The 16,390-nt window shown below is 35.5% G+C and overlaps 1 protein-coding gene across 14 annotated transcripts in view; it reads right to left on the bottom strand.

The window, feature by feature from the left end:
- L3MBTL3 (L3MBTL histone methyl-lysine binding protein 3) overlaps positions 1 to 16,390 on the bottom strand; it is a 101,408-nt gene that overhangs the window by 12,589 nt on the left and 72,429 nt on the right. For all 14 annotated transcript variants that reach the window (XM_039849902.1, XM_039849896.1, XM_039849892.1 and 11 more), the window contains 2 exons: positions 12,688 to 12,837; positions 2,158 to 2,237 (listed from right to left, as the gene is read on the bottom strand). In XM_039849902.1, coding sequence (XP_039705836.1) covers positions 2,158 to 2,237; positions 12,688 to 12,837 — 230 coding nt within the window. The remainder of the gene's footprint in view (positions 1 to 2,157; positions 2,238 to 12,687; positions 12,838 to 16,390) is intronic.

Below are 16,390 nucleotides of genomic sequence, written 5' to 3'. Positions count from 1 at the left end.
TAAGAAATAAGGCAGTAAGTAAAACACGTATATTAAACTACAGGTTTTATAGGTTGAGATAAATAATTAAGAATTATACATGAGTTCCAGTAATGTTTCTAGAATATAGAAAAAAAAGAGGAAAGAATAATAAGACAGAAAATCTCAGGCAATTCGAATCAAGAAAGGCAAGACAAAAATATAGTTTGAAAAGACATAAAACTACCACACAAAAAGAGAACACCATTCATACATGCTAATAAACCTGAAATTCTTCACTAAATAGAGTACTTTCAGAAAAAAAAAAAATTAACAAAATTGGCTCAGCAAATAAAGGTTAAATAGATCACGAAGTCAGAAAGAAACTGAGAAGATTATCAAATTACTATTTCCTTAAAAAGTTCAGAGTCTACATGGATACAGAGAGGAAACTGATGGCTGCCAGAAGGAAAAGTAGAAGGTGAAAGGGTTTGAGAGGTAATACTTCTAGTTATAAAACAAGTATGTCATGGGGTTGTAAAGTACATAAAGGGATGTAATGTACAGCATAGGTATTAGAGTCAGTAATATCATAATAACTTTGTACAGTGACAGATGGTTACTAGACTTACCATGGTGATCACTTTGTAAAGCATATAGGTGTGAAGTCACTGTTAATACACCTGAAACTAATATGATGTTGTATGCCAACTATACTTTAATAAAATTAAAAAGATCACCCAACCATAAAGATGGTGATGAAAAACAAAAACAAACAAAAAGATCAGACTCTAAAAGATTTTACTGTGAATCTCTCTGAACATTCAATAATCAGGTAATTCTATTCAACGGACACTTATTCCATAGTACCACTATTACTAACACCACCACCACCACTACTACTTGCAGCTAATACTTCAGCCACTGATGCATCTAATCTTCATAATCCAATGAGTTAGGTACTATTACTGCATCAATTTTACATAAGAGGAAACTGCCCAGAGCCAGACACACTGCTAATAAGTGACCCTGGGATGAGAATGAAGGCCGTGATGCTAATAACCACAATTCACAAAGACAAGATGAAGGCTTCATCTAAGAACCCAATACACCCGGATGAGAAAACCTTCATATATGAAATGTTTTTATTCCTTCATAAATAAGAAACATTTAAAATAAGCAAATATTGCGTACCACTGCCTGTGTGCCAGGCACTGTTCTAAGCAAGTTACAAATGTTGCTGCACTTAATCCCCATGACGACTCTATGAGGAGTTATCATATCACCCTTCTGAATAGATGAAGAATGAGAAGCACTGAGAGTTCTTCTGTGAAATGTCCAAGATCACACAGACAGCAGGTGGCAGAGCAGGAATTCAGACTCTGACCATCCATAGCACTTGTATAAGGTACTGCATTAAATACCAGGAAACGTGCTGAAAACAGCACTGAATATAACTTTTAAGTTAATCATCAGTTACTGTTTAATGAAAATCAGATACGGAAATAAAAGCATCACTTATGGAATAGGTCATTACAGACAGTCATTCGGTGCCATTCTTAAATCTTATATGATAATCTGAATGAAAAAATACACTTGAAAAGCAAAGTCCCAGACACAAACATTAAAATCATAATCAGGCCAAAATTTTCTTACAAAAAATAAATAATAATTACATAGCTATGTGTAAGTTATAAATACAATCTATACTATGACTCACAGTAATTATGATTTCATGTCTTTAAGCAAAGATGCAAGACACATTACTTTCTCTAGTACAACCTAAAACATTTGTTCAAGTGATTTTCTTTTCATTTATGGTATCGGATGAAGACCACATTAAATCTACTTGGATATCAATACACATTGAGATGAGTTTAAAGTATGTGAGACAAGTGCCATCAATGATACCACAGAAAATGTATGACGAGGACCAAATACAATGTTTTACCCAAACTTTACATATAATATTGTACAGATATGTGAGACTAAAAATATAGGTCACAGGTAAGTTTATATCATTATGAATTACATACTATATTTTTCCTTAACAATAAATTTTTTTGTCTGTGATAATGGAACAAACCAACCAAATGAAGTTTATCTTTAATACAAAAGTGATTGCCATATTCCAGTTAAGTTCTGATAGTTGAGTATTAACAGTAATATCCATCAACAATATAAGATTATTATGGCTACCTCTGGTTTCATGTGACGTTCTCATTTCACTTTCTGTTCTCTCTTCAAAGTCTTCTTTCACATCATCAGCATGCTGGTCTCTGAGAAGAAAAAGCATTTCAATATTTTGTAATAGAAGCACTTTAAAAAGTGGTTCAGTACCACATCTCATCAACTGTTTTTTAAATTTAAAAACAAATGGTACCACTAAAATGTAAGGAAGAATTTTTAGTTCTACCAAGAATCGATCAATGCTAATAACATCTAAATGTCCATTTTCCTCATTATCAATTTTCATGTACTGTTCAGAAAAAGATATTTTAAAGCTAAAATGCTATTAAGGAAGGTCATTCTGGAAAATGTAGCTATTGAATAATTCATCTTCGAACTGAGACATGTATTCATGAGGAATTTTACTTATACTATTTGGTAAGACTACAATTTAAAGAAAATGCTCTGAAAGTCCATACCATTTAATAAATTCATTATACATTACTCACCAGGATTTGGAATTGAGACTGAGCCTGGCTCAGGACAATCAAACTCAATTCTAGGAAGCTTCTTCTGGCTTAGTCAGGTCAAATACTGATTCTACCTCCTGACCAGGAATGACCTAATGCTGATCTAAACATGACAAGGATGCTCTAAAATGGAATGGACCTATTACAACGATCTTACTTTAGAGCTTTACCCTTAAGTCAGAGACAAAAACTGGCTTTAAAGGGAACCAGACACAAGTTCTTTATATTTTCTTTAAAGCTAAATTTCAGGTATTTAAAAAATTTCAACCTAATCTTCAGAATAAATCCCACTTTGTAATTTCCTGGGACTATCTAGGTTATGATACTTGGCCTACACACCTTATTAGCACTTTATAATACTGTGTATTCACAGTGGTCTATTGTTTTATAAGTGTTGTTACCTTTAGAAATATATCCTGAGCTTCTTGAAGACCCAGACCATACTTCTACTGGTAAGTTTTAAGAAAAGGGAAGAAACATTTAAAACCAAATATCCCAACAAAATATAAAGGAGTTTTATAGTTTTACAAAGGTACTAATTTATTCTCCATTTGAAATGATAATAATGTGACACAATGATTTCACATTATTATTTAACATAGTAAGCAGACAATAAATATTCACTACTTCTTAGATCATTTCTAGGGACACATATGAAATTTCATTGGAATGTGAGCTCCTGGGCTTAGTTTATACTCAAAACAATTTACAATAACTGCTGAAAAATACTTGCTTACTTAAGAATGAGGAAGAATCACTTATTATGCAATACAAATATTTTTTTCCCAAGAGAAATCAATTAAATGACCATGAAGACATTTATTCCACAGAAAATGAAAAGATGGAGGCATAGTACAAACAAATATAAGAAAATCCCTGATAATTAGAGAAAAGACATTAGTTGAAGTTATAATAGAAAACTGTCCTGTTTGTAAAAGCAGTGAAGTATACTTAGTAACTGCATGTTAAAATCAGCTTACTTAGCTAAGATTAGTTTATGTGATCTTCTGAACTTGCTTTATATTAAATTGGAAATAATATTCTGAGTCCAGAAATCTATCCCCGTGAGTATTGTAGCCACTAAAAAATGTTGTTTGTGGATGGCTATCCTAATATTAGAAACAGTCATACATCACTGTTGTATAACTTAAAACTGGCACTTCTAAGTCAAAGAAAATAAATTCCTAATTGATTAATATAGATTTCCTAAAAGCTTTAAGGAATGATTCGTTCTTGAAAAAAAAAGACAACCTGAGACCGAAGGCTAAAATTGTCTTAGAATTTTCTTTATATTTCAGTTTTTGATTGAGTGTCCACTGATAAAAGTAACACTTTTATGGTTTTAATAAAGCATTATTCCTTTAAAGTAATATTTATTAATGAGAAAAGTTCTTTTATATTCTTATGACCAAATACAATGCCAATGACTTATTCTATGAAATGTAATTTTCTAGGAGGGAACAGAGATAGAAAAAATAAGACCTTTGACCCCTAAAATTCTTCACTGTAGTACACTCCGAAAGAGAAGCAAAATGAAAGCTATCTGTTCTTTATCATGTTGCTTCGTTTCTGAAGCATGTTCAACTTTTATTTTCCCTAATTTAACTTATATTTCATTAAATTGAACCCATATAACTCAGGGATATATATTTATTTTTACCAAACACAATTCAAATAAAGGACTCCACAAGAAATGTTTATTGAATGTTTTACTTCCAATTAATATACTGATTCTGCTAATTCCTTAAAATTAAAACTGACTAAGCCCCTTGGGGTTCTACATGATGTTTCTTTTAGCTAGAGAGGTGGGGGAGAATCTGAGCAGTCTATGAGAACTGGCAGTACGAAATAGATGGATGAACAGAAACATTGACATGAACAGAATGCTAATCAGCACATCCAGAAATGTGGAAGCAGTTAATAAGAAGAAGAAAAGTTAACGTTCTTAAGAACATACGATGGACTAAAAAGACTGGTTGAGCTCTTTGTATGTCCAGTATTTCATAATAATCACTGGAAGAAGGTTCTATTATTACATCCACTGAAACTTAAAGAGATTAACCCCAATTTGGGGGCTAGTATAGCACCCAGTCTTATACTAAAATCCATAAGCAGATTCAACGTTTATTTGGTTTTTACCCTTGTGTTTTTCCAGGATACAGTACCTTGTTATATGAAGGTACAGAATCCTTGTTATATGAAGTTTAAGAGAACATGCCTTCTTGTGTTATAATCTAATTTTCAAATTGTCATATTGGTAAGGTCAAGAATGAAGAATCTGACTCATTAATCTTATTTGTTTTGTATTTTATTTAAAATAAAAATTGTTTTCTCAATTTGGGCAACCAATATTTCTCTCTTATAAGGTTAAGAGTTTCATTGCTAATTCAAATTGAATAGATACTGTGATGGATTTCTTTCTCTAGGCGAAAATGAAATCCTTGACCTAGGATTTCAACTTCCTAAGCAAAACGTTATTCTAAAAGCACAGTCTTCCAATGACAGACGAAATATGTTTATATCAGAATGTCAAAACTCTGTGATAATATTATAATATACTCTGGAACATAGTATATGTTTCTTGACAGATTCTTTAAAAAAATGACAAGCAAAATTATTTTTATGTTGTATTTAATATAATTCTGCTTTACATAAAACTCCTTTATTTTCTCCTCTTGATCAACATTTTTTCTTTTGGGAAGGCGATACAAACTGATTAGGCATGGTTACATGTATGTACGTCTTTGGAAGTTAATAGATCTGATTCAAATTTCAGCTCTGTTACTTTCTACTTCAATAATAACCTTCAGCAAGTTACTTAACTTCCCTAATTCTCAGCTGCATCATTTATAAGAAGGATAATAAATATTTTACCTCACAGGTGTTCTAAGGACTCAATAAAATAATGTATAAAAAGTACTCAGCACAAAGGAAGACAAAAGCAGAAGTATGATTAAAGGCAGTTATTATTAAAAACTATATTGTATGATAAAATTATCTACTGACAACTGTTTTCTTTAAGTAACCAGTTACATTCAAGTTTTAAAATAGCATTTAGAGTAACGATTACTAGCCAGAATGAAGCCAATCTGCTTGGGTTATAACTCTGGTCTGCTACTTACTAGCTGTGTAGCCTATAACCTAGAGAGGTTCTGTGTTTAGAACGGAGATGTAATAATAGCCCTTACCCCACATTAGGCATTATGAGAATTAAATGAGCTAATGTAGGTAAAAGAACCTAGAAAAGTGCCTGGAACACAGCAATTTCACTTGGGATTTTAGAATTTTCAAGAACCAGCTCATTTAAACATTTCTTTCACTTGAATTGAAATATAATCATAACTAAAATCTTACTCAAGAATATTCTTTAGGCATTTAATTAAGGCAGTGGAATCCGCTCAAATAGAAAAATGTATCCTTTATGAGTCAGCATTCTTATTCTCTGTAATTATGTGTCATGCTTTAGATGTCTTATTATCTTACTCTAATTATGCTGTTGTAAACATTAGCCAAACAAACATTAGAAGAGTAAATACACAGTAACAGGATGGCATTTGAATGCAAACTGTATTTCTACATTTATTTAGTTTTCATTTAAAGACAATCCCTAGCCAAGTATGTTTTAATCAGTTCCAGTTTGTTAAAAACAATATTGAAAAAATACTGAAAAATGAAACGACGAATGATTTTGCTTCAATTTGGAGATTTCAGCCACCATCTCTAAGATCCAGCATGGCTTGTCTGGTAGCTTAAAATTACCCCAACTTTCTCTTTCGAGAAACTTATTCTAGTCTCATAGGGACCTTGTTAGCGCTGAAAAGTAACCTGTACTCCCCAGTAACAACTGGGGACATGGTGAATTTCATGAGAGCAAACATGTAGGGTTTGCTGTTTCGAATGTTAAAGGATGTCTCTTTGCATGTACCCAGCATTTCTTCCCCCTTAATTTCTGGTCACTCACAGTAAAAAAAAAAAAAAAAAAAAAAATAGAGAGAATGAGAATCTCGGAGTGGGTTATACTAGAGGGTTACAGAAGAGTACTTGAATGAAGAGGAGACTGTGCTTGAACAATTCAGGACAAGGACATCACCATCTTCAAAGGGATTCAGAAAAAATGGCAAATAAAACCAGTGGTATTAAAACTTTTACGTCTATGGTTAACAGTTGAATAAAGAGTTTTAAAAATTAAACTCCTTTTGAGATACATTAGCAATAGTTTTAATAGTGTTTACATAAAACACGGCCCAGGAGAGGCAAACATGGTTTACTATTTACTTAATGACTAAAAATAAAACATTTTGATTAATGAACCTATTAAATTATAATTTAGCATAAGATACATATGTTAGTGAAGAGAAATATCATGTGTAAATACGGTGAGTACTACCAAGATGCCAAGAGAAAACACTCCAGAAAAACGAATTCAGCAATTAACTTAACCAACCCTCTCATTAAATGAAAAGCCCTAACCAATAAGGTGAGATTTGGAAAAGAAAGATCATGCATTGTAAGAAGAGTGAGACCGCATGACTTTCATGTTGTTGTGGAAAAGAGAGGCTTTCCTACTACATGTAAAAGAGTCTCCTGAGTCAGGAATTGCTTCTATTTGAGGAGGTAAAACAAGACCTTGATATGATATTGTTCCAGCAACTTCACAGGCACACAACAGTAACAGTCATCTCTTCCTTACACTCTGAATGGTGGCTTCGGTGTCACAGCGGATGGCATCAGAACTGAGAGTGTTTTAACTAAAACTGAGGTTTTCTCAGGTGCATACGAACAACTGCATGGATATGACCCAGTTTCCAAGAGCTGGACTATTTTAAAACTTCCACAGCTCCTAATCCATATCTGGTCGCCGATCAACAAAAAGGCTTTTACAAAGCCAGGGAATGCCTAGTCATTGAAATGACTTTCTATAATCAGCAATGCCAAGCTCTCAGGAGCAGAAAACGTCAAGGCCTGAAGATTCCTAATTAACTTTTGAAATCTTTTAGAACTTTTGGCTCTAAATTATGTTTTTCTCCTTGATGATGTTTTGCAAAATAAATAGATTTATTTATATTTATAAATAACATAAGATAGTTTCATATCTTATGTTAGCTTGTTTTCCCATCTGTTTAATAGGGCCCTCCTCAAGGGTACAGCCTGGCTCTTGGTGTGACTGGCAAATCTGACTCGTCCTAAAAATATAAAGTGGATTGATAGCTGCAATTTCTACAACTGCTTTATATGATTCTCAGAGTGGAAACACTGGTCCTACAACTTGAAAACCATTTTAATGGGTCATAATGAACTGAACAGGTTAAATTTTTTCATTGTTTGCCTTGCAAGGTAATATAAGCACTTAGCTGGTATTTTAAACATGCCTTATTGTGTTTCTGTGGTTAAAACATTAATTCTGAGCTTGAAACATTATTAACAGAGATAGGACCTAATATAAAAACACTATTACAACTGGGTGTAGAACAGATTTCAAGCGAATAAGACTATCTGAGATAGATGCTGACATTCTCCAACTACTAATGCACTGTGAATTATTATTCCAGAGAAGGATCTTTATATTCAATAATGATTTATATAGATCACTTGCATTTATCACTTAGGAGGTTGTTTGTTTAAAATGAACTGGGAGGCACCTTACATTTCCTCAATCAGTATGTCTGGAGATGGTATGCAAAAGCTGTCTTTAACAAGCATCTGATGATTCTCTCGCAAAACAAATTGAGAGCCATATCTTAATGTGGGGCAGAGGTTTCCAAGAGGATGCCCTGAATCCTCGGATACTGATCCCTGTAATCCTCCCAGAAGCCAGAGTCCCCATCTGCTCACATGAAGGCATCCCCATCCTTTTCCTTGGTGTGTCATTTAAATGTTATTTCTCTGGTACCATTTTCTACATGGGCCAGGAGTTAAGCAAGAACAGTTTGAAAAGCACTGCTCTAATTTATTAGACAGTGCAGATATATATTTGGAGGAGTTACCACATCGTTTAATAATTATCCCTCAGATACCTGGTGTGGAGATCTAATAAAGAGAGAAAGTAGGCAGTTTTACTGGAACAAAAAGAAGGTTATAGAGCAGTAGCCTCGTAGGTTATATAATTGATGTGGCTCCTTTGAAGGCTGGTGGATGACTCAGAGGTTGCCTCACACCCTTAGTGTGCACCAGGTAGCGCGCTCAGTGCTGGGGTGTCTCAGAGAACCAGAGAAGACAGACCTCTGCCTTATCATCAAATGGAGTACACAGACTCGGAAGAAATATTTACACAAAACCGTCAATAGTGTCAGGAAGTGTGATGTGAAAGCATGTAATGTGGAACTTGCTCTACAATCTGGTGGACCAGTTAAAGCTTCCAAGGAAATGACAGTTAATCTGAAGCCTGCAAGATGAAAGACTAACTAGAATATGGTAGAGATGGAGTTTCTAGGCAGTGAGAAAGGGTGTTTGAGGACCAGAGGGACTGGTAGAGATAAAGCTGGAGACTTAGGAAGGGGCCAAATAACACAGGTCTTTGTAGGCCGTGTTCAGAATTAGGGTCTAAATTCTAAGAGGAATGTGAGTCACTGAAAGTTTTAAGCAGGGAAATATACCCCCAAAAGAATTATTTAAATGCAGACTCCTGGGCTCTAGTTTGAAAGATTCTGGTAGGCTCGGCTTCCAAATCTGAATTATAGACATCCCAAGGAGTCTGATGCGATGCCAAGTTTGGGAGCTACTGCAGTGGAACATCAACTGTCCGTGAGTCTATCGTGAGCAGGTGGCCTGTGAACTGGCCCTTAAATAATGCTTATGGCATGAAAGAGATATACAACTTCCTCACATTGTTAATTTATCTATTATGTCAGCTCCTGGATCAAAAGCAACACCAGTTTATTTCTCATTCTGGTGACTGGCATGTGAAATGGTAAATGAGATGGCTTAGCAACACTGCCAGCATCCAGCCCATGTTTCCTGGCCACTTACTCCTACTTCAGTGCACAGCTGACTCCCCACCTGTCTCATCTGTTCTGCTTTCCTGCAGGATGAACCTGAGCTCTGGATGTTTTGCCTGCTGTGCATAAGGCAGATGTGCTGGGGAGATAATATGTCCTTCCTCCCCTAGCAGCCTCTGGAGCTCTACGACTGAAGGGAACTGTTGTTTAAATAGCTCAGCTCCCTTATCCTTATGTGGAAAAACTCTGAGATGTGTGTTTTACACAGACTCCCTGAGTTTTCCCAGCAGGACTGTGCTCCCACTATCCACAGTGGTAACCAGTGTGACAATGAGCTTTGACTGTCGTCCTCCCCCTGACCCCCAGTCTCTTGTCTCTTCCTCACTCCCCTACTGATGTGTTCCTTACCTCCCAAATAAACCACCTGCAATCAAATCTTTGTCGCAGGGCCTGGTGGTGCAAACTGTCTCTTGCTGTGCCAAAATGCAGTGAAAGAAAAAAAAACAAAACACGACAGTCTGGCAACCAAATTTTAGTAAATTATTTAGAATGATGTAAAGAAAATGTATTACATACTGAGTGGGAAATTACATCCACAGGAGTAATGATTATGGGAAAAGAAGACAGAAAGTAATATGAGAATCATCTGGTTTGAATGCTCTATTCAAAGTTTAACCTAGGAATATAGCAAAGAAACGGGCCAGCCTTTTGCTCCCCAGGAATAAAAGGAATATTATAAAACAAATGCAACAACATTAATAAAAACTAACATTTATTGAGGGCTTATTACTTATTAGTCACTGTTCTCAGAGCTTTGCATAGCTCACTATTTCATTCTGAAGTCCAGGTTAAAGAAATCAGCAATCCACAAATGTTATATTTATTTTTAAAACGAAAAAATATATGAATTGAATGTGTTCAGACAGATTCACTTATAGTAGAGCTAGCTAACTTTAACTTCTAACCTATTAATTCTACCTTAAATCAACCATCCCCAAGCCATAAGATGAACTTTTTTGTTAACAACCTTTCTTTTATTTTTTAACATTTGTACCCATGATCATTTATATCTAAAATATCACGTGTCATTTTGATTGTTGTGAGAACCAGAGACTGCCTGGAGAAGAGAAAAAGAAAATAATCTAAAGCCAATTTTTAATTATTTAAAAAAAAAAATTGAAAGAGTAAATAAATCTACATTATTTTGGCTATTTTGGAAAAATTTTTTTTTAAGTATGCATAATAAAGTATTCAGGTAGGAATATTATGATGCCTATAATCATTTCTTAAACATACTTGTTTAAAAAATAAAGTGAGAAAAAAATCTTGGTAAATAATGTTCACTTTAAAAATTTAGGGATCATTTGAATGGTCTCCCTCACGTTTCCTCTAACTGCATGAAACTAAACTAATCTCTCAGGTTACATCTAGGCACACACATAAACAAAATAAGTTGATATATAAATAAAACGGTAAAGTGGAAAGATGAAGCTGAGAAGACATCTGAACAAAGCCTTTAAAATCCTGAATAATGTGATGCTCATTTACCAAATCCCAGCACCCAAACATGAATGCACATCACTTGAAGAAACTACGATAAATAAACATAAATATTAATTCACAGAGAAATAATGGAAGGTTGGAATCCACTGATTCAAAAGATGGTATGAGCTAAAAATCTATCTAATGTAAAAAGTATTTAGATATGAAATGTGTGGTGAGTTAGTATAGGAAACTTAAAATGTCTGAGATTGTCTCTGTGATGACATGAAGAGCCACAATCACACCTTCACAGGAGATGGATCACTGGAATAGTTACATCCACTGTAAAAATTACTGTTTTCTTACATGAACTAAGTTAAAAAGGACTTGAAGAAATCATCCATACTCACTGCCAATTTGTGGTCTGAGGAGACTCTGGCCCCAGGTATCTGGCTCTGAGCTCAGACAGTGAAAGGCCTGCGAGATGGTACTACATGCCCTTCAAAGAATTTTATTGACTTTTTAAATAGTATCTTGGTTTTTGAAATCTAAAATTCTAGGTATTCTTATCACCATGTGATTCAATGAATTCTGTATCTGTAATTACTACTATGTGAATTAGTACTTTCATTTATCTTAAATTTCTTCAAGTGATACACCCCCATTTTAGGGTGCTGGGTTGAGTAAATGAGTTTATGTTATATTAGTCATGGTCTTGAGGATAAAAAAATCATCACTATCATTGATAATTAAAGAAGTTACAGCTCTCCCCCACGCATAGGGCAAAACTGCTTTTCTAGGATATTGATACTTAAAAATGTCATTACTCCAATAACATTGCTGTGCATTCAGAATCACACACAGTAAATCAAATATCCACCTTGTTCATCTATAAGGATGGCAGTAATAAAATATTAAAATAAACAAAGAACTATGTTGCCTTAGGTTTTATAATACTCAGTTAAATAAACCCCCAATACTTAATCATTAAGGAACATCTTTCTATTAATCTGCTCTTTCTTTTAGTAGTTTCCTCAGTTTTAAATGAGGGCACAGACCATTTACATAAAGATATGTCAAACAAAACTTAGTTGTTTACTTAATATAATCCACTGAGGCTAAAACATTCCAACTCAACTCTACAAATGAAATCACTAAAAATTAAATGACTGAGCTTATGGTACATTTAACATCTTAATAGTTACATGAAATAATATATATGCAAATACTTCCTATAATGAACATTAAAAAAAAATAATGTCCATTCTTCATAAGTAGTCTGACATCTTTCTTATAAAGGATGGGTCTATATAAATATCGATCAATTCATTCAAAATACAAACTGGTATGACTGACACCAAGCAAGTTCATCTAAAATATAAAGAAGAAATCCTGCCTCATTTAGATATGCTTTTAGAAAACCTCTCCCTAATTTAAAAAAAGTTCAAGTGCTCTGATCCCAACCATCATTTCACATTAAATTAGGTATATTTTCAATAATGTTCAAGAAAACATTACCATAGAATATAAAACACCTAAGATAGAAAACCTCTTTTTACCACAGAAAACCTCTTTCTACTTCTAAACAATACTAGTATTATCACGTAAATTACCTTATTTCAGGAGATGAAGAGTTTTCATTTGTGTCTGTTCTTTTATTTCTTGGAAATGATGGGCTAGCTGGAGGCATTTCCCCACTTAAGCGGTCTGGGAAAATGCGGTCTTTATTCAAATTGATTTCTGAATAGGGACAGTTGGCAGCACTAAAAGATTAAGAGAGAAAGAAAACAACATTCCCATTACAACATACTTATTTCTTCAATTATAATGACATGCTACAGAATATAAAATTCCAAAATTTAACTGATTATGTTACATGTATTTATATATGTATATACATATGATTAAGCATACAGTATGAACTATATTATCTTTAAAAGATCATTTTAGTATATTCTCATAGAAATTATGGTTTGCACCAGATTTTTAGAAGCAGTCTGATGTAATCTTTAGAAGTAAGTGATGGTCACCGAAGAACTCCGTCTACACTGTCCAAGGATAGGGCCTGTGCGCATCTCCGGGGACAATCCACCCCAGAGAGAAATGCTTAAGATATTGTAGGAGGGTTGGTGATAGAGGTGGGACAGAGAGAGACGGATGGATGGATGGGTGGAATGGACCTGCTTCCCAAAGTGATTGTCCAAGCCCAGGGTCATTAGATGCTACTTAATTTCCTTTCTAACTGCTGCTGCCCCCAAAGGAAGGAGGTTCCCGCATGTTCCTGTCTCCAGGTCCAGATGTGCACCTGATAACCTAGAAAATGCACATAGCAATCTGTAGCTGATCCTGTCCCTATTATGAATAGGGACCAGAGGCCAACTTGGATAATGACGCATTTAATTCACTTCCCTTCTATCAATGACCACTGGTTGGTCTCTCAGGTACCATTTGGGGATCATTTCTGTTACCCAAGCATAAGGAAATCTGGGTCAGTAATTGTTAATTTAACATTAAGTCAGTGTACTCTGTGCCTGGGCCTGAGCTTTCCAGTCTCCAGAACAACTGGGCAGCTCTGTATCTCAATATACCATCAACCTCTCCAATTAACTGCCTATCTTGTCCCTCTGTTTTCAAGAAATCTCCTTAAATCTGGAAATGGTTTCTACCTTAGGCAAATTATATTAGCGACATACATTCTTTTCCTTAGTTTAGGTGACCCTCGGCCACTTCCATACCTCACTCAACCTTCAATTCCACAGAGGCTGCCAACATAAAGTCTGACTTGCCTTCACATCACTCCTGAGAACAGAAGGCCCTGATAGCAGCATGTGCTAAGCTGCGTTTGGGTCCTCTGCCTACACTATAAGCACTACAAGCCTGGGGAAGAGGAGCGGCTCGCTCTCTGTGGCTCCCCTAGCGGAGGTGGAGCCCTGCCTAACACTAGTCTTGAGTTCAGGCAAAATAACAAATGTCTTAGAGTTGCCTCATAATAAACATGCCTTAAACCAATTTGTCAACTTCAAAGAACTCCCCTTCCCTGGTGCAGGAGGTGGGGGGTGGGACACAGATGAGGAACACAACTAGCTCCTCCTGCTGCTCTTGATTCTGTTTGACAAAGGAAATGTAACCAAGCCTTAGATCATTGTCATCATTGACTCTATTATATTCTTTCTTCCTATTGCATATTTCTATTGCAAATTTATTTACTTACATTTTCTGACAGCAGGAACAATATCTGAATATATTTTTTGGTTTCTTTTGACATAGACAGTATGCTGTTATTTCTAGAATACTGCAACCATCCATCATGTTTCACTCACTGTTAAACACCTGGCTTCACAATTACTGAATAACTGTCTGCATATTTACCTTGGAATTTTATCAGATATGAAAAAGGAAAGCAAATGAGTCTTGTTTCTAATCGCATCCACCAATCCTACACTGGGAAGACTCACAGAATTCGTAGGGGGGCCAGGTTCCCAGCTGCACACGACAGTGAACAGTTATAGCTTAGAAGATTGGTAAGCTCCACGAGGACCGTGACAGCTCCCTCATATATTTGTTGGATAAGTGAAGGAAGAATGCTTCTCTCTAGATCACCATCTGTAAATGCAGGCAGCTCAGAGAGATGCAAGAGCGCAGGCTGGAATGAGACTTAGTTCTTCAATATCCCCCTCAGAGGAATTTCAAAATCTCAACCTGAAGTAGGGGAAATACTTGCAGCCTTCCAAGCAGGGATTTACTGATGGGACAGGATGATCTACCAAGGGAGCCTACTTTTTCTTTTCTTTTGAATCCCCAGAAAAGGCAAATGGGTTTTCATATCTCTCATTCTTACATCTACTATAGAGTAGAGAGGGAAGTCAGCTCACTCCTGAAATGGCAGGTAGTTAAAAAAAAGGAGGGAAGAGGGGGTGCCGCAAATGAAGTGTACTCAAGAGATGGAATATGTACAGAGGGATGGGCGATGCCCTAGATGGAACTCAGGAACCAGGTTCTCAGTATGCATAATGACCATGGATGGAATGCATGACCCAGGCTAAGTAAGTGCTTTACTTGCATTGCCTCATTTAATTCTCACAACCAGGTTAGTTGTTCTGATTCGAAAGCTGATTTTATAGGTGAAGAAGTGGAGGCTTTAAAAAAGGAATGTGCTCAGTGTCACTTAATTGGTTACTGGCAGTTACATTGTGAACTCTGGCTGTCTCCTAACCATTACACTGTATCAGTTCATTGTACCTTGCAATACTGAAGAATTTCCTTATTCTTAACCCATGATAATTAATCTATCTTTTAGTACTGTTTTCTAGAAAGATGCTGCTGTCATACAGCTAACATACAACGAGCTAATACTTAACTTCTGTGTCAATTTCCTTTTTTTTTTAAATATAAAGTTCCTATGCATTTTAAAAGTTATTAACTTTATAAAACCACCAGTGCTTATTAGGGTGCACCCTGTTCTATTAGCAAATAATTTCCTATCAGCTATATATACAAATACTTGCCCCTCTGGGCCCTCTAAGGAGGCAGTTTTTCCTAATAAAGACTGGTCCAGTTTATTAGGAAAGGTGGAAGGACTATCTTATTCACTGCTCCATACTACCTTTAAAACCCTTTTAATTATAAAATCATTTATTTAAATAAAACAACGTTTCAGTTTTCTAAGTGCTCACATAATCATTTTCATACTGTCATTACAAAAAACCTATAAAACATAAGAGGCAGACTCCCTCAGGCCTGTGCTTTGCTTGAGCGCCTAGCAGTTAAGAGTAGAGACTTCAGTGCCATGCGAGCCTGGGCTGAGTCCTGGTTCTGCCACTGTCTGATCTGGGCCACTTAACCATTCTAAGTCTGTTTCCTCAGCTGTAGAATAGGAATTTGAACAATGCCTGCTTCACAGAGTTGTTGTGAAGATTAAATAACACATATAAGTCCTAAAATAGTGCCCGGAACCCAGGAAGTCATCAATAAATCTTATCTATTATTATTTTAAAATAAGATGACTAACCACGCCTCCTGTGTAAAAGACCATCAGCAAAAATAAACAACAACATTTAAAACTCCATAATACACTTTGTTTACAAAGGCTCTCCACTCTCCTCAGGAAAAGCTGATGCTTCTTCTCTCTGAGTGCTTCCATTCATTCCTCTATGAAAATCTGTTTATACCAGACTGGTTACAGCTCTTCAGAAACAGGGGCCCTCTCCTCTGTACAGCCCATCACCTAACCCAGTACCAGGCACAAAGCAGGCACTCAGTAAGTGTTAGATGGATGGATGGTTGGATGGTTGGATGGATGGATGGATGATGGATGAT

Source organism: Pteropus medius, unplaced genomic scaffold, assembly GCF_902729225.1.
Source record: "Pteropus medius unplaced genomic scaffold, Ma_sr-lr_union100, whole genome shotgun sequence".
Classification (NCBI taxonomy): Eukaryota; Metazoa; Chordata; class Mammalia; order Chiroptera; family Pteropodidae; genus Pteropus; species Pteropus medius.
This window is presented reverse-complemented; position numbering and strand designations above follow the sequence as displayed.